The sequence below is a fragment of the Carica papaya genome, chromosome 6 (assembly GCF_054855325.1).
Source record: "Carica papaya isolate Zhongbai chromosome 6, ASM5485532v1, whole genome shotgun sequence".
In the NCBI taxonomy this organism is placed as follows: domain Eukaryota; kingdom Viridiplantae; phylum Streptophyta; class Magnoliopsida; order Brassicales; family Caricaceae; genus Carica; species Carica papaya.
Window position 1 is genome coordinate 28,910,039 of NC_142314.1, and position 19,535 is coordinate 28,929,573.

The window sequence follows — 19,535 nt, forward strand, 5'->3', positions numbered from 1 at the left end:
TATTAAAAATTTTGAATGTGGAAGCGAAATAAAAATTCTGATTAACATCCCTTACACAATAACCATAAACGTATTCAACGTATGAAAGAATAAGCTAATTAAAAGAAATACTCGAAATAAAAACTATAAATAGAACTATAAAATCTTTAGGTGTCTAACTCGCCGTCTTCCCGCGGAACGGGCTCGGGAACCACGTCTTCCTGATCTGAAATGGTTAAGTAAGGAATGAGCTACACTAGCCCAGTAAAGACATCACACTATCTCACTGCCACAGAAGTAAAGGTTGGTAGAAAACAAAAACGACAAATGAAGTATAATTTATAACAAACTCATTTATTAATGATAAAAACCTTTATTGTCCACTTACCTCGGTGAGATTCGTGAAAATAACATATGAAAATAATAACATTATAACCATCATAAAATCATATACACTTTGTAACATAACACATGTTATAATTTTACACTTCAATAATCAAACAACAAATTTCCTCTTTTACCAGCCTATTAGTATCCATGGGGATCCATAGGGGGTCTCCGCTACACGTGAACCATTAACATTAATAATATGATTCCAGAGCCGTCTCCATACCCCGTCCGGTATGGGCGCCAAAACCATGAACCTCAATACCCTCCGGTATGAGGGTGAAACGGGTCGTCTCCATACCTCGTCTGGTATGGGCGCCAAAACCATAAACCTCAATACCCCGTCTAGTATATGGGTAAAACGAGCCGTTCCCATACCCCGTCCGGTATGGGCACCAAAACACATAAGGTCTCCATACCCCGTCCGATATGAGAGACCACGTTCCCGGTAGAGTTCCTTACGGATCCGGTTCGTCCACCATCTCCCAAGATATCAAGTCAGACTGTCCACATTATCCATTTATCAATTCACATAACATTTTTCCCATTTTTCTTGGTCTCAATTTTTCAATTATACATAAACACGTAAACCAATAATGAACACCATACAAAACAACACAACATCGGGTTCACCATAATTCAAATCATAATAAAAAAAACCATGATTCATGCATACGAAACCATAAAATAAATACATCAAATACCATACTGCATTTAAAACTGAAAAATAGATCAAACAACAACTGACCGAAAAATATATCAGATTCGGGCTCCATTAGTAACCTTAATTAATTATACACATGAATTAATTCATGAAATGCCATTTTATTATTCATTGAGCTTTAATACCGTGATAGAAAATAGGATGAGAAATCCTTACTTGTTTTGGGGTCTGAAATCGGCTCTATAATGCGTTTACGGGCTGTCCCTAAATTTTCTGAATTTTCTCCGGAAAACTAAAATGCACTACCGATACCTGCACGTGTCCCAAAAAATTACGAAAAACTAAGACTTACCGGTGGTGGAGCTCTCGGGTGCGGCGGCTTCTCCGACGCGAGTCTCGATTTGATGTTTTGCTCCGGTCAACCTGTAGAGAAAAGGGCGATGATCACAGTGGTGTAAAAATTACATCGAACGGGAACCGGAAAGGGCCTCATCGGAGGCAAAAATTGAGGGAAGCCGCGGCGGCGCCGCTGGACTTCGGCGGTGTTTTTCGGCCGATTGGCTGGTGGTTTGGCTCCGATTTGGCCATAGGTAGATTCAGCATCGAAAAATGAGTAAATGGGAGAAAATTTACCTCGTTTGACGGTCGAAAAACCCTCCGGTGTGGCGGCGGGTGGCGGCGGCCAGGTCCTCCGGTGATTGGTTCTTCTTCTTCAGTGACGGTACTGGCGGCTAGGGTTTGGGGTCGGGTGTGGGTGAGGTTATTTATAATCTTCCCCTTTTAATCTCAGCCGTCCATCACGATTTAATCTGGGTCGTCCGATCGCGATTAAAATGAGAATAAATCTGGGCCGTCCATCACGATGCAATTTGGGCTGTCCGTGTGCGTGAGATCTAAGCCGTCTGCACGTGTGAGATCTGGACCGTTCGATCGCGTGCACGCGGATCACCCACATGGCTTCGTCCCGCGTGGCCTCCCGCGTCAGCTTCCTTGCCACGCGGCGTGTTCTGGTTGGCCGGGGCTACTGACTGCGCTTCTAACGTGGCACAACTTTCTTAAATTGCGTTTTGACCCCCAATTTCTGATTTTCTTTTCAAAAACACCTCCAGAATCCAAATTTTCACTTTTTTTCCCAAAATCAATTTCAATTAAATCTCAAAAATAATTTTACCCTATTTTATCATTATTATTATTTTTATTTTTATTAAATTAAATTAAATTAAATTAAAACCTTAAAAATTAAATATTGAAAAATTAAACTAAAATTCTAATATAAATTAAAATAAATTAAAAAAATAAAAATAATAAATTTGGGTGTTACAATGACCCTAAATTTTCATGTATCTCTATTAATTTGACCACAATCTCTTTTAATTAAAGGAGAAGACTAAATCTATCTTAATTAAAAAATTAGTCTTTAATTTTTAATTTATTTCTATATGTCTCTCCCCTTAATTTGGCAATAATTTCTTTTAATTAAAAAGAAATACTAAATCTATCTTAGTTAGGAAATTAGTTTTTAATTTTTAATTTTTAATTTATTTCCTATGTAATTGCAAATTAAATTTAAAAAAAAATTATTTTTTTATTTACTTAGTTTAGCCTATAAATAGGCTACTAAGTCTTTATTGTAGGGATTCAAAAATTATCTCAATAAAATTAAAAGTGTTTCTTTTCAAAAGAGCCTTTTCTATCATCTTACTAAGTAAAGAATTGATCTACTTATTAATATACGACATTGTGATTTTTTTCATCATATTTATTTTATTTCCAGTGACTTTAGTTTTTATCATTCTTGATAATGGATTAAGTAGGAAGGATTTTTATATGATCAATTTCTTTGATGCCTTTAAATGAAAATGTGTGAGTTTCTGATAATGTTAATTGATCTTGGATTCTCCATTATATTCCCTATTGATTAAATGCTAACTTGTGCATCTATGATTAAAAAATAAAAAAATAACAGAAATAAATTTTAATACGCAAAATATCAATTATTCAACTACTGAAACATCGATCGTCATATTATAGATTACTTAAAAAACCTAACCTTACAACATGTTATGCATATGTTCTTGTAGGTAGTACTTTAGTCAATGGATCATTAATCATAAGTGTGGTATTAATTTTTAATCGACACTTGTTTCTGGACTCTTTCTCTAATAACTAAATAATTTAATTCTATGTGTTTGGATTAACTAGAATATTTGTCATTCTTAAAGAAGAAAACAACTGCAGTATTATCACAAAATATTTTCAGCGACTTGGCAATAGAGTAAACAATAACAAGTATTGAGATGAAATGTCGCAACCACAAAGCATGACTTGAGGCTTCAAAACATGCTATAAACTTAGCATCCATTGTGGATGAGGCAGTATTGGACTGCTTTACACTCTTCCACGAAATTGTCCCATTTGCTAGCATAAAGATAAAACTTAAAGTAGACTTTAAGCTATCACGATAATCACCATAATCTGAGTCCAAGTATCCAATGACCTCTAATTATTCTGATATTTTATATATGAGTATATAATCTTTTATCCCTTGAAGATACCTTATAACCTTCTTTACAGCTTTTCAGTGTTCAATTCTCAGATCACTTCAATATCTTTCCAACATACCAACAACATAGCTGATATTTGATCTAGTACAGGTTTGAGTGTACATCAAACTTCCCGCAGCAGATACATAAGGAATGTTTTTCATCTGTTCTCTTTCTAAGTCATTCATTAGGCACTGATCTTTATTTAACTTATCACTCTTAAGAATGGTGCAATACTTGTTGAACATAATTGCATACTGAATCTCTTTGAAACTTCGTTAATATGTCATGTCTGAGATAAACCTAATAATCCTCAATATTGATATCTAAAGATTTCTATTTTAATAACATAGATAGTTTCATCCATATCAACCATCTGAAAGTTTTTAAAGAGATATTTCTTGATTTTGTATAACAAACCAAGATTACTACTAGCTAACAAAATATCATTCATATATAGTATCATAAATATAAACTTACTCCCACTAATTTTTAGATATATGCACTAATCAACAGCTTCTTTTTTAAATCCAAATAATGTAATGGTATCATTAAACTTTATATACCATTGTTTGGAAGCTTATTTAAGACCATAAATAGATTTCTTTAATTTATAAACTAGGTGTTCTTTTTCTTTCTTTACGAACCATTCAGCTTGTTCTATATAAATATCTTCATCCAAATTCTCATTCAAGAAAACAGTTTTCACATCTATTTGATGTAACTCTTAATTAAAATGTGTTATAAGTGCTATAATGATTCTAAGAGAATTCTTTTTAGAGACTTGAGAGAAGGTATCTCTATAATCTATACATTCCTTTTGAGTAAAACCTTTGACCACTAATCTGACTTTAAACCGTTTAATACTGTATTTAACGTCATATTTGGTCTTGAAGACCCATTTATAACTGATACTTTTATAATTATCAGACAATTTTGACAAGATCCCAAACATTATTATGGTTCATAGACTTTGACTGTTCTTTCATAGTTTATATCCATTTACTAGAATCATCACTTTGCATGGCTTGTGAAAAAGTAACTGGATATGTTCTTATCATAATATCAAAATTAGATTCTTGTAGATATACCACACAATCATCTAATATAGCATATTTTCTTTCCCTTTGAGATCTTTTCAAAGGCATTGATTGAGGTTATTTTATGATATTTTAAATGACGATATCTTCTTGTGGTAATGAACCATTTCCATTATGTAACTCACTTTTTATAACTTACTAAGAAGGTTGAGCAACAATTGTTTATTGAGGCAAAAAGGGTGGTGGGATATCCATTATTATTCTCTAAGGTCTACTTTTCTTAGTTCTTCATTCTCACTAATTTCGTCATTCTCTAAGAATCTGACATTACCAGTTTCACCTATTCTCGAACTATGGTTAAGACAGTAAAATCTATATCATTTAGATTTATCTAGATAACCAATAAAATATCCAGATATTATTATTGAATCTAGCTTTTTCTCATGAAGATTAAAGATTCTTGCCTCCACTGGATAATCTCATATATGTAAATGTCTTAAACTTGATTTTCTACCAGTCCATAACTCGAAATGAGTTACAGATATTGCCTTACTAAGAATTCTATTCAAGTACGGTCTTTAAGGCTTCACTCATAAAGAAATAAGTACAGAAGAATAACTCATTATTCTCATAACAATTTTCATTAAAGTACGATTATGTCTTTCATTAAGTTGTGGCATACTTGACATTGTGTATTGAGCACGAATGTCATGCTTTTCTAGGAATCTGGCAAAAGGACCAGGATTTTGTCCTGACTTATCGTATCTACTATAATATTCACCACCTAGATCAGATCTCACAGTCTTAACCTTTCTATCTAATTGTCTCTTAACCTTTATGAAGTACACCTCAAAGATGTTAATGTCTTGAAACTTATCATGCATTAGATATACATAACCATACCGAGATAGATTATCTATAAAAGTGATGAAATACCTTTCTCCAGTGAAACAAGGAATGAAGAGTGGTCCTTAAATGTCCGTATGAATTATCTCAAGAAGCTCATTATTTCTTATTGCACATTTCTTTGTATGTTTAGTTTACTTTTTTTTATGCAATCTATACGTACTTAAAAATCAGTAAAGTCAAGATTTTTTAAATTCTATCATTCACTAATCTATCATTTCTTTCGCTAGAGATATGTCTTAGCCTTTTATGCCACAAGAATTAATAATTTTCATTAATTAATCCACAATTTAAACCAATATTTGAATGCAAGGTAACTAAAGCTCATGACTCAGATGAATTTTATATAAAGTATTATTTAAAATACCGGAACCAACTATCATTGAATTAAACACTAAACTTACTTTTCCACAACCAAAATAAACCCAATTTTCAATAATATCTAATTTGGATAGTGAAATTAAATTTTTATAAATCGAATGTATATAAAAAGTGTTCAAAAGATCTATTTGATGATCAGTCTCTAATAGCAAGCGATTGGTACCTACAACTATCACTTCTACTTTGAGACAGTTTCCCATATAGATGAATTTTTCACTTTCATTTTTTAGATGACCTTTCCTGCCACAAAAGTAGCAACTCAGAGTAATTTTTCATCATGACTTTGGTTATTCTCCCCACATCTACTCTGTTTTTTAAATGGAATATTTTTAACTTTTCTAGATTTACCTTTAGTCTTCATAGCTCCACGAGTAACTGTAAGAGCAAAATTATGTTCATCTTGCTTTAATCTCATTTTCTCCTAACTATAGTTGGTAGTAAGCTCATTCATGTTCCACTGCTCATTATTAGTGTTATAGTAAATTTTGAATGGAGCAAACTACGAAGAAAGTGAGTTAAGAACAAATTGTACTAAGAATGACTCACCCATGTTCATGCCCAATGCCTTTAGTTTTGTAGCATTTTCAGCCATGTTCAAAATATGTTGCTGAATTCCTTTATGACTGTCACATTTCATGGTGGTCAATTTAGCCATAAACGTGCTTGCAAGAGACTTATCGGCACATTTAAAATACTCCTCCATAGATTTCAGAAATTTTGAGACTATCTCAGTTTGAGAGACATAAGTTTTGATGTTAGTGGCAATGATCATTCTCATAAATATAAGAATGAGTTTGTTTGACATTGTCCAAATTTTTAATTGTTCTATATGCTCCAGAGTACTATTATCAGTAATTTTAGGAGGTTTTTCAATTATTAAAACTAGGGCAAGATCCAATAAACTCGTCAAGAATTGGACCATTTTATATTACTCTGCAAAATTCGACCCATCAAAAGTTGTCATTCGAGATGCAAGAGAATATAGTAAAGTAAGAACTATAAAAAATAGAATGATGCTCCAGTAAGGTCTCAAGTATATTTATAATATAAAATTGAAATTTATAAATGGTGAACTATTGATATCATTATAGTTTTTCTTTTTGGTAAAATGTTAACAAATCTAATGTTCATTCAAAAGGATTTAAAATACTTAATATTTTGCGTCATTTACATGTTACTTTTGGGTATCCATCTAAATAACACAAAATAAATTATTAGTTCATAATTAGTGAAAAGTGACTCTCTTTTGGATTAGTCTCAATCTTATAATTATAAAAAATATATATGTTATTCCTTATAAGTCTCCATATTAATAAATCTTAAGTCATAAAACTATGGAACCATAATTTGTATAAAATATACATGTATATTTACATTTATGAAATTAACTATAATTTAATATATATATATATATAAACTATTAGTATAATATATATACATATATATAGTATAATAATATGTAACACCCCGAGCCCAAGATTTTGGCTTGGGATGACTAAGTTTATATTAATAATAATTTTAAAAATTTTAATTTTAATTTTTTTTTTGAATTTTTGAATAAATATGCATTTTGTATGTATTTGAAAATAATTTTAAAAGGAAGGGACCAAACTGGAAATAAGAAATGACCCATTTAAAAACTAGAGTAAAAGTGCAAAAATGGAAAAAGTGGCCACGTAGGACGACCACGTCAATAACACGGCCAGTCACCGTGCGTCGCGTGGTAGACACGCGGATATGCATTCCACGTGGGAGGCCACGCGAGTAATCCGCGTGCTAATCGATCCAACGGTCTGGATTCACTCATGCATGCACGAATGGTCTAGATTCGTTTTCCTATCAAGCGCGATCGAATGACACACGTGCCTTCAATTGGACAGCTCTGATTGGCTTCCCAAAATAAGTTAGATCCGATTGTGGAGATTGGCTCATGCGGACCCAAACTGACAACCTGAATTGAGAGGAGATGAGTATTTAAACTTCTATTCCACCAAAACCCTAATCCTAGCCTCAATCAGTTCGTCGAAGAAAAAGAAGAAGGGCGACCAGAAGAGAACCCGACCACCGTCGCCGTCGCACAAGAGACTAAATCGACATTGAAAGGTGATTTTTTTTCCCCATTCACTCTGTTTTTCCATTTTAAACCACCTCAAACCCTTATCGATGCCGAAAAACTAAAGGAGAAGCCAGAAATGAAGGGCAGAGCTCGATTGAGTCGTCGCACCCAAAACCAAAAAAACCCCTCTGGCGAGCCTAAATCCTTTTCCTGTTCCCTTTCATTTTTCGATCATAGGTTATCTAACATATTTTTGGTGCAGGACAACCAAATGAGGACTGCGACCGCGAGGTAGAACCGGCAGAGTCGCCATACCAAAAACTCGAAACTGTCAGTAAATTTCAGTTTTCCTCATTTTTCCACAATTAGAAGCCACTTAACCCTAAATCGCATAGATTTTCACCAAGAATCGGCCAAAACTGGCCTGACCGAGAGGGGGAGCCACATAGGTGGTGGAACCGGCGCCGTGCCGAAATCTTAAATTGACCATCATGAAAATTTTGACCTTTTTTTTGCGCATTTCCATGATACTTGACATATGTTTTGATTTTCACAGAAAAACTCAAGAAATCTGAAAACCAGGAACCGCCAGGAATTATAGTAGAAAAGGCAGTGTTCTGGACACCAATTCCGGGTAAGAATCCCTCACATTTTCTCCTGTTACGATTAAATTAAAGTTTAAACAAATGATAAATGAAAAATTATAAATGTTGGCAAACCCTTGATTAATTAAATATAGGTCACTAATGGAGACAGTAATCGGTCAGTGTATAATTGTCCTTAATTTATCTATGTTGCCTATTTGTTGTTATATTGCTTTACTTGCCTACTGTTACTTCGTGTACTTTAATTTAGTAATTTTAATTGTTCTTCTTATTTATTTAGTTTGTTCAACCGTTTTCATCTTTATCCGTTAATTTAGTTTGAAACGAATGTCTTAATTACATTTTCTTGAATTATTGAGTATTAATTTATATTGCCTATTAAAGGATTGTCCTATTGTCCCGAAATTTTGAAATGTGAGTGTTGCATGTATTTGGGGGCTAAATGGTAATGGGGACTAGTATGCGTATGCAACATGCCAAAAAATTAAAGTGGCTTATTGGGTGTCATGGGAAAGGGTATACGGACCTGGTACATAGTGTAAACCCTGCCGTGACGTTACCTTCAGTCGGACAGGACTTATGAATCCCATACTGGAAGGGGTTGGGAATTGTTTAGTTACGCTCATTACCGGACAGAGTATTGAAGCAGTGGTGTGTTTGGTGCCCATTACTAAACGAGGTATGGAGACGGCTGGTTGATTAATAGAATGGATACTTAGTCCACATGTAGTGGGAACCCCTATGTACCCCAAGTGGTACCGGTAAATAAGTAAAAAGATAAAAATTAATTACTATTGGCCTTTTAGAATATATGATGAGAATTACTATTCTGATTTTTTACTTCATAAATAGTATATGGGAACTTAAAGGTGAGTGAGGAATAAATATTTTTAAGTTAAATGAATTTACTTAAGAAAGAAAAATAAACTTCATTGGTTGTTTTATGATTTCTACAAACATTCAATTTTTCCATATCAATGGTAAAATATTGATATTTTTATTTAAGTACTATAGTTCACTCCCTTATTATCAACTATTTTAAATTAGAATGACCAATTTCAAATTTTAATGATGAAAAGAATTTATGATTAAAAGAGTTAATTAACGATAATGAAAAATAAATATAATCAAGAGTTAAAAAAAATAATAAAAATTTAAAGTATGATATTCATCAACAATTAGTAATGCGGCAAAATACTTTCGGAAAAAGAAAAGTAACAATGAGGAACCACCAAAATAAACATGACGAACAACTTAATTTTCAATTTCAATTTCCAAAAAGTAAAATTTCAAACTTTGAGGAGTCCTTTTAAAATCCTAAAAAAATCAAACTTAATGATTATGATGGATTAAAATTTGGGGTTTATCTTTCTCTGTGATAGACAATATCGTTTACCTGCCCAGATAAAATCTAACCAACTATGCCTTGTCCGTTTAAAATTTTAACATTGTCTGTCTTAAAGCATAATTAATAAATCCTCCATCCAGCAGCAGGATTGCTACTTCATACAATTATATCTGGAAGTTGCACAAAAAACATTTTTTTTTTAAAAAAGATAGAACTTTCTTAACACACGGGACTATTCCTATGAAGGAAAGAGGCTGGAGGCCTCACATAAGTGAAGTCGACAAATGGGTTTACATTAGTCTTCGGGCTGGCTGCCGGTGAATCCAGCAAAGGCATGTCTGTCCATCGCTTCTCAAAGTTGGCTATACAAAGCTGACCGGCAACCTCTGGGCGAAAACTAGGCTGGACCTCTCTTGCTTCCAGTTTCTTCCAGTTAATTGGCTTGAACCACTTGTGCCGCTTGATTTCCTCACTTCCTGTAGCTCCACTTCCCAGGCGTTTGCTGGGATCCTTTTGTAGCAGCTGCATACAAGAACATAAATTCAATCTACTGCTAATCACAAACATCACAACTCTATTTTCATAATAATATCAACACTTTACCCCTTTCAACAGAGAATGTGCTTCACTAGTCAAAAATCCTGGAAGCTTAATCTTATCCTTGACAATCTTCCGTTGGATTTTCTCCCTGTTACCTAGAAAAGGGGGCTGGCCCAACCAAAGAACAAAACAAAGAATTAGTAGGTGGTCTACTATATGCTGTCTTATCCACTAACTAAAAGTATGTGCTTTCCAAAGTCAACCTACCAAAACTTTCCAGAGAAAAAGTAGCCAACAAAAAGAGGGCTTAAAAGTATATCCAAGTAAAACATTCGGATAATGCAAGACAGAACAAGATAATAAGAATACCAACCTTGCCAGTAAGCATTTCATACAACAGAATTCCAACACTCCACCAATCTGCAGCTTTATCATGTCCTTTCCCAAGGACAATTTCAGGTGACATATACTCAACCGTTCCACACATGGAGTTCGATCTTGTATTTTCATTAAATTCCTTTGCCAAGCCAAAATCAGTCAACATCACCTAAAATAACAGAGCACACTATCAAAAACATGAGGATTTCTACTCAATATAAATGTCTACATGTATTATATTTGCCCGGGTGCGTAAGGCATACTATATAATTAGGAATGGCAATGGGACAGGTTTGGGTAACCAAACCAAAATCCAGCCTAATTTCTTTTGTACTAAACCCCGAACCTACCCCAGACATAAGGCGGGTCTAATTTTTTTAGCTTAATTTGGGTTTTATTGAATTTGCGGATTATCCACTCTGTATAATTCAATTAGCCCAATTTTTATTTAAAGCGAAAATTAATTCAATCCAGCCTAGTTCACTTACAAGGATAGCCCATCAACTTTTTAACTTCGACCAAAAATTAAAAATAAGTAGTCTTCTAAACCCACAGTCTAGGTTCAAATCAAAAGCACAAAAAGGAGATGGCCAAAACTATGACGTTTTAAGTGTTGGTTCTTTCTTCTCCCCCTTTGGCTACATAAGATGAGAAAGAGAAACACTTTTAGGGCTTTGGCAACTCCAAGCAAGAAAAGGATTAAGGAAAGAGGAAGTGCAGGTTTGGGTGGCATAATTGCTGAGGTTCAGAAACATAGCAGTCTCAGTGGCATGGAGCAGAGGGATCTCGACTCTCCGTGATGACGATTTTGATGTGTTGATGACGACGATGATGATGACGATGATGATGTAGAATGGTAAAATTCGAAAGAAAAGGAAAGCAAGGTTGTGTGATGATAATGGTGATCCTGGAAATCCTTTTCCCTTACCTTATGGGAGCCGATAAATGATAGAGGAGTTATAGGATACTGGCAGAACTGCTGGCTGCAAGCTGCTGGTGCGGCTGCATGGGCAATGATGGAAAACTGGACTGGCGGCGAATAAAAAGATAAAGCTAGCTGCTGGCTCTGGAGGTGTATCTGGAAAGAAGAAAGTGAAGCAGAGGATGATGGCCATCGGAAGTGGACTGCTGGAGGTGTGGCGGTGGCTGGTGGTGGTGTATTTGGAAGGTAAAGAATGAACAATAAAGAAGGCTTCAGCTAAGAAAAAAAAGCCGCCTCGGGTCGGGCGGATTATGCAAGTCTAGGCGGATCTTGCCATCCCTATATATAATGTGTTACGTGCACATGAAAATCAATTAATAACACTAACAGAGTTGCCAACATATATATATATATAGAGAGAGAGAGAGAGAGAGAGAGAGTACATGGCCATCTGCATCCAAAAGAATGTTTTCAGGTTTTAGATCCCTATGCATTATTCCTTTTCCATGAAGATGGGAAACTGCAGAGATAATCTCTGCAGCATATATCCGAGCCAGGTCCTCTCTGAAACAAAATTACAAGTGTTAATCAAAGCTGTTTCAACAGGCATGCACATCATTAGCAAGAGTTTGATGCTAAGGAGACAAGATACCTGAAAAGACCATGGTTATCAAGCTGAAAAAAGAGATGTCCCCCATTTACAAAATCCAGCACAAGGTACAGTCTGTACTTAGTCTGCTTGTCAACAAACAATTAGAAGTAAATATCTAATTCATAAGAAATTAACAGAAATTGCTAGTAAAGTTTAAATCCTTTGTTTTGAGCAGAATCATTTGAATGTATTAACTATTAATCTCTCTCAAGATTATTCTCTTTGGTCAATCATAATTTCCACACACGAGAAAAGATACATATGGTTAAAGTTAAATAGATACTTCAAACATTAAAACACACAATGCTAAGGCTTAAACTGAAGAAGTTAAGCTTACTTGGAAGGAGAACTTGAGCTGAACAATGAAGGGATGATCTATTTTAGTTAAAATATCCCTCTCAGCTATCATGTAGCCAGCATGATTTTTTTCCATTATTCTGTCCTTCCGCATCACCTTCATTGCATAAATTTCTGATGTACCCTTTTTCCTCACTTGGTAAACTTTTCCAAATGCTCCCTGTCCTACAACCTTCAGCACCTCAAAATTTTCAATGCTTACAGCGCTGGTCTTTGTGGAGTTTCCCTCAAGAGGTTTGAGAGAGTTTTCGAGGATATCATTAATAGTCTGTTCTTCAACTTCTGTGATTGACTCCCCATTAACACACTCGAGTAAATCCACTGTGTCCTCATTCTCATGTAAAGTAAGCTTGCTTAGTTTCAGGGACTGGCTGACACAAGAAGAGGGGCCAACCAATGAGTGGGAACGCCTGTAAAGAACAGGAGGATCATCATAAACAAGCTCGCTAGCATCTGAGGTCATAAAATTTCCTTGGTCAACTCTGGTTGTTTCTGTTGGAGTCTGAACGGGTAAAGGACCAAAAACATCTGAGAAATCTAGCTCGATGTTATCAGTCACAACAGCATCTGGGAGGTTCATTGCAAAAAGCATATTGTTTTGCAATGGCTTGCACATGTTCTTCCCACTCAAACCAGCTAACTGCGAGGACACCATATTACCTAAATACTAAAATGCAGAATACAGATGGCCAAGGGATAACTATTACAGCTTGGTTGCACAAAACTCTCTAAACTACACTGCTGAGGGACTCCTGTCAACAGCCTTAACTAGGAGGAAGTTTACGTATGTGATTGGAGTCCCAAGAAACTTTGGTAGCAGGCAGAATAAGATCCAAAAAAAGAAGTTGTTCTTGTTTCCCGATTTGCAGGAAACAGTGGATACTCCAGTAGTTGTTGAACTCATGAAGAACAGGCTGCCAAATCTGCAATTTAGAGGGGATAAAATGTCATAAATTAAATTATACATAGATATAAAAAACATAATCTATCAATCAAAGATAACGCACTCTTCATAATTTCAATTTTGCTCATTGACTTGATCAAGAAATAGAAGTATTCAAGTAATCTTCTTCATATTATATCTGTCTGTGGTAAAAAAGCCTTTTTTTCAAAAAAAAGAAAGAAAGCAGCCAGAGGCGGCACAGACTCAAACCTAGATTCTAAGAATTTGAGCGAACAAGGGGAGAATACAAAGAAAGATGAAATCCAGGTTTAATTGGCTTCTACCTCGACAGTAAATTAATATAGTATTTCACAAAATTAGAATTCAACAGAAGGTATTAAAAATTTCAAAACACTAAAGATTGATAATCAAGTTTCAGAATCAACTAAGAAATCAAGAAACAAAATTGACACAATAACACAAATCGCAACCTTCATTTTTGTAAGGGATAACAAATTTTAGTCTGTTAAAAGCGTAAATATCAGAACAACAACCCCAAAAGGGACAAAAAATTTCATGCATTGAGGAATCATAAACGAAATCCCTAAGATAGATTCACAAATAATAAAGAACACACGAACCTAAAACATGAAACAGGAACCCGCAAAGGCCAAGAAAGCAAAATCACGATCGAATCAGAAAACTCGAAAAGTGATTCAACAAGAAAGGATCTTTCCGCTAGTTTGATTAAAGCCAAAGAGAAAAAAAAAAAAACAAAATTATACTAACCTAAAGATGCGAGCAAAGGCGGAACAGTCTCGTAATATTTAGAGATTACGGCTCCGCCTTTGCCGAAAAGGAAACGGAAAAATAAATAATTGGGAAAAGAAAATTACGAAGGTGGAAGGAAAAGGAGTACCTGAGAGTGAACGCGGAGGAAGGAGGCAATTCTGAGATGTTGAGAGACGGGGGAAAGTGAATTCAGCGATCCGCGGAGAAAGGGGGCCGCCCAGCCATTTAAATAAAAAACGTGAAGAATATTTTTTGTTTGGTTTTGGGTTATCGACACGTGGCATTAATCTAGTGGTTCGTCAATAAAGTGGGCAACCAATTGCGTAGCTTTTGAAAATTCGAAGCTGGGAGGAATATGCTTACCATATGCACGAATTCTTTGACCACCTCCTTTACTGAATTTATAGAGTTACATAAGTCTGTTTATGTGTAATTAAATTTAATAAAGCGTTTTTTAGTTAATATTTTAGAATAGATATATATATATATATGGATTTGCTGTTTTTTTTTTTTTTTAAAAATAATAATTTAGTAATAATAGCATCTACAAATCTAATTAATTTCTTTTTTTTTATATATAATTTTAATATGCTGAATATAAACCGAATGAATTGAATTTGTTGAGTTTGTGCAGTTTTAGATACAAAATTATTGTATTATTTTATTAAATTTTAGTTGCAAAATTTGAAAATTAACTAATTTTTTAATAAATAAATTTATTATATATTTGGATATATACATGTAATGGTCGGTTGATTTTAATTGTTACTTTGATTTAAACCGAATCCAATCTTTCTTTCTTTTTTGCTCTAATGAGCTTATTATTATTATTTTTATATAAATTGTCAAATACTTAATAAAATTAAAGTTTTAATATAACTTTTAATAAAATTAGTTATTTTTAATAAAAATAAAAGTACAGCTAGATGACAGCAAAGGAAGTCAATGATGACCTTACGTACCACTATTGATGTGATACATTGCACTGCCCATGTAGCTCCTAATATTTATTTTTAAATATTATATATATATATTAAACTAAATGAAATATAAATATAAAATATTGATTTTTCATTAATTAATTTATCATTTATAATACTATTATTTACTAAACATAGATTATATTGTAACACCCAAGAAATTCTTTTTTATTTTTATTATTATTATTATTTTATTTTATTTTAATTTAATTTATTCTATATAAATATAAATAAATATTAATAGAATTTAATTTATTTTAATGAAAATAATAATAATAAAAATTGATAAAAATTATTTAAGGATTTAATTGAAAATAATTTTGAAAAAAATAGGTAAAAATTTGGGTTCTCGGAGTATTTTTGAAAAAAAAATAAAAAATCGGAGGTTAAAACATAATTTAAAAAAAATGTGCCATGTCAACTGTCCGGTCAGAAGCCCCGACCAACCAGGATATGCCAGGTGGCAGAGACGCTGATGCGAAAGGCCACGCAGAAGGGAGCCACGTGGGCGATACGCGTGCGCGCGATCGAACAACTGAGATCCGTTCCCGCGCGCACGGACGGCTGAGATCAAAAGCGGATGGGTATAAATAACCTCATCCGCACCCAAACCCTAACCCTAGCCACCAGAGCCCCCGCCGGAGAAGACAGCCCAGCCGCTGGGGAGCCGACCACCACTACCCGCCGCCGTACCGGAGCAATTTTCGACCGTCAAATGAGGTAAAAATTCTACCCTTTGCTCAGAATTTGATTCTAAACCCACTTATGGCCAAATCAAAGCGAAAGCACTGGCCAATTGGCCGGAAAACGCCGCTGAAGCCCAACGGTGCCACCGTGGGGTGTCTCAATTTTTGCCTCCGATGAGCCCCTTTCGGATTTCCGTTTGATGTGATTTTTTCACCGTTATGATCACCATTTCCTCCTCTACAGGTTGACTGGAGCAAAACACCAAACTGCGACGTGAATTGGAGGAGTCGCCACACCGGAGAGCCCCACCGCCGGTAAGTTTCAATTTTCTGTGTTTTTTTGGCCCACTGAGAGCCCTAAGTGTGTTTTCTCACAGGAACCGATGTAAGTTTGGCTGAGTCGGCCAAAAATGGCTAAAAACAGACAACCCGAGGCGGATTGCCGCCGCGAGCGGCGGCGCCATCGCCGGAGCACGGCGGAGTCGCCGTGCTGGAATTCCAAAATTGGCTGAGTAGGCCCTGGGTCTGATTTTTGAGTTATTTGGGACATGTGTAGGTACTGTAAGCGCGTTTCAGTTCTTGAGAAAAAAATTCAGGTAATCTAGGGACCATCCGTAGGCGCAATGAAAATCTAGTTTTCGGCGTCAAATCAAGTAAGGACCCCTCACCCTATTTCCTATCATATAATTGAAGTCTGAATAAATGATAATACTGTATTTTGTACAAATTAAATAGATATGCATAATTAATTAAGGTTGCTAATGGAGACCGAACCGGACATATTTATCTGTCAATTCTTGTTTGATTTATTTTACAGTTTAAATGTATTATGGTATCTGGTTTATTTATTCTATGATTTTGAATGCATGTATCACTGCTTACTTCACTATTGTTTGATTTTGGGAATCTAAGATATGCTTGCTTTGTTGGATGCACGCTAATAGTGTATATATTCATGTTTAAGTTGGTAACGGAGACTAAGGACAAATAGGAATGGAATGGGATTTGATAAGTGGATAAGATGACAGCCTCACTAGATATCTTGGGAGATAGTGGACGGATCGGATTCATAGGAAATCCTACCGTGAACGTTGTCTCATACTGGACGGGGTATGGAGACTTGGTCATTTGGCGTCTATACCAAATGGGGTATGGGGATGGCCCGCTTCACCCTCATACCGGACGAGGTATTGAGTTTTATTATTTTGGCGCTCATACCGGACGGGGTATGGAGACGGCCCTGGAATTAAGTTTGTTAAAGGGAATGATTCATGTGTAGCGGGGACCCCTATGGATCCCCATGGATACTAGTATACTGATAAAAAGGGGTAATTGTTGTTGGATGATTTGAATATAAAATTATAATATGTGCTATGTTACAGACTATATATGAATTCATGATATTTATAATGTTATTGTTTTCACGGGTTGTTTTTATAAATCTCACTACGGTAAGTGGACGGTAAATGGTTTGATTATTGATAAATGAATTTGTTTAAAAATTGTGCTCCATTGGTCGTTTTTGATTTTATATCAACCTTTACTTCTGTTACGGTAATTAGTGTGATGTCCTTACTGGGCTAGTGTAGTTCATTCCTTATTTAACCATTTCAGATCAAGAGGTCCTGGTTCCCGAGCCTGATCCACAAGAAGACGACGAGTAGATGCTAGATACCTTATAGTTTCATTTATTTTTTTTATTTCTCGTATTTTTTTAGAGAACTTATTCTGTGATATTGTCTAGTACTTTTAAGTTATTGTGTAAGGGATATTAACCTTAATCTTTTATTTCGCTTCCGTACTCAGATTATTATATATATATATTTTTTGAATTTCTGGGGCCGTTACATATATAATCAGTAAATTTAGTTCAATAAATGTTAATGTTTTATTAATAAATAATTCAAAATTCAGCATCTATATATATATATATATATATATAAGATATATTCTTTAAGGGTAAAGAGAATAATATTGTATGCATAAAATTAACCATAAATGAATTACTTCTTAGATTTTTTAAGAATAAAAAAAAAAAACTTTCAATTATTACTCTTATAACTCTTGAATACCCTTTATTATGGTTGTAACTTAGTGATTGCTATTTTAGTTTGCTACAAGAAGGTAAAATAATTTAATATATAAAACATGTAAGGATTGCTTGTTCACATCTTAGTTTTTTTTTTTTTGAAATAAAATGTATATAACTCAATTTAATATTCTCATAATACAAAATTGAACCTAAAAATAAAAATTATTCAATCAAGTTGTAATATCCGGACCTGAAAAGCAGTTCAGGATAATTTTTTCTTATTAAAATAATTATTTATTTTATTTTTATTTAATTAAAAATTTATCAAAAAATGAATTAGAGACGATATTAAAAATAATTTAAAAAAAAAGAGGTAAAAATTTGAGTTCGAAAATATATTTTTTTTAAAATTAGAAATAAGGTGTTAAAGTACAAAAAAAAATGGCCACATGGGATAACCCAATCAGAAACCCTAATGAATCGGAGCATGCCGTGTGTCAAAACACACTGACGTTAGTGTCACGCGGGTGATTCGCGTGCCCAGCGATCTAACGGCCCAGGTTCGATAACACGCGTATGAACTGTTTAGATTCGTTCATTCCTTATGCGCGATTGGACGGATGAGATCAATCGTGATTAACGGTTCAGATCGATGCAGGATGGGTATAAATACCTCGCATCACAAGAGAACCCAAACTTTAACCACCAGCCCCCACCGGAGAAGAAGAATCAGGCACCAGAGAAGGAGGCTGACTGCCGACTGTCGTCGCACTGAAGCCACTGTTGACTGCCAAAAAAAAGTAAAATTTCATCATATATATTTGGAATTCGATTTCGAGCATCTCTGTGGCCAAATCGGAGCAGGAGAGACGGCGAGTGAGCCAGAAACTACGAGCAAATTCTAACGGAGCCGCGGCGGCCAAAACTCAAAAATTCCTCCGATGAGCCCCTTCTTGCTTCCCATTTCACGCAATTTTTTGATCACTGTATTGACCGTCTATTTTTGTGCAAATTAGCCGAAGAAGGAACCCCAGCCGCGAAGGAGGATCGGTAGAGTCGCTGTACTCGAAGACCCCTTTGCCGGTAGGTTCAGCTTTTCTGTGATTTTTCAGCCAACTAAGACTCCCCAATATGTTTTCCATAGGGATACGTGTAAAACTGGTAAAAATAAGCTAAAATCGAGCAAAACTGGCCAGGGTAAGGCGAATCACCGTCGTGGGCGGTGGAGCCAGTGCCGGAGCACGACGACATCGCCGTGCCGAAATCTCAAAATTGGCCGAAAAGAGGTTTGGATACGGATTTTGGATTTTTAGGCGTATTTTTAGGTACGTGACGAATGTTTTAGATTCCACATGAAAAATTTAAGAAATCCGGCATTCGTTAGGAGTCGTGGTAAACAGTGCG

The 19,535-nt window shown here is 34.9% G+C and overlaps 1 protein-coding gene across 3 annotated transcripts; it reads right to left on the minus strand.

Moving 5' to 3' along the window:
• Nucleotides 1-9,966: 9,966 nt before the first annotated feature.
• Nucleotides 9,967-14,717, minus strand: LOC110811621 (serine/threonine-protein kinase AtPK2/AtPK19-like). Of its 3 annotated transcripts, none has more exons than XM_088222766.1 (7): nucleotides 14,561-14,717; nucleotides 12,739-13,681; nucleotides 12,402-12,484; nucleotides 12,193-12,313; nucleotides 10,823-10,996; nucleotides 10,513-10,617; nucleotides 9,967-10,431 (listed from the first exon to the last, which is right to left on the minus strand). In XM_088222766.1, exons 2-7 carry the CDS (start codon nucleotides 13,411-13,413, stop codon nucleotides 10,129-10,131), a joined length of 1,461 nt encoding a protein of 486 aa, XP_088078892.1. In that variant the 5' UTR covers nucleotides 13,414-13,681; nucleotides 14,561-14,717; the 3' UTR covers nucleotides 9,967-10,128. The 3 variants fall into 3 exon arrangements, with proteins under 3 accessions (XP_088078892.1, XP_088078894.1, XP_088078893.1); XM_088222768.1 differs by lacking the exon at nucleotides 14,561-14,717 and adding an exon at nucleotides 14,431-14,552; XM_088222767.1 differs by lacking the exon at nucleotides 14,561-14,717 and adding an exon at nucleotides 14,283-14,424.
• Nucleotides 14,718-19,535: the final 4,818 nt, after the last annotated feature.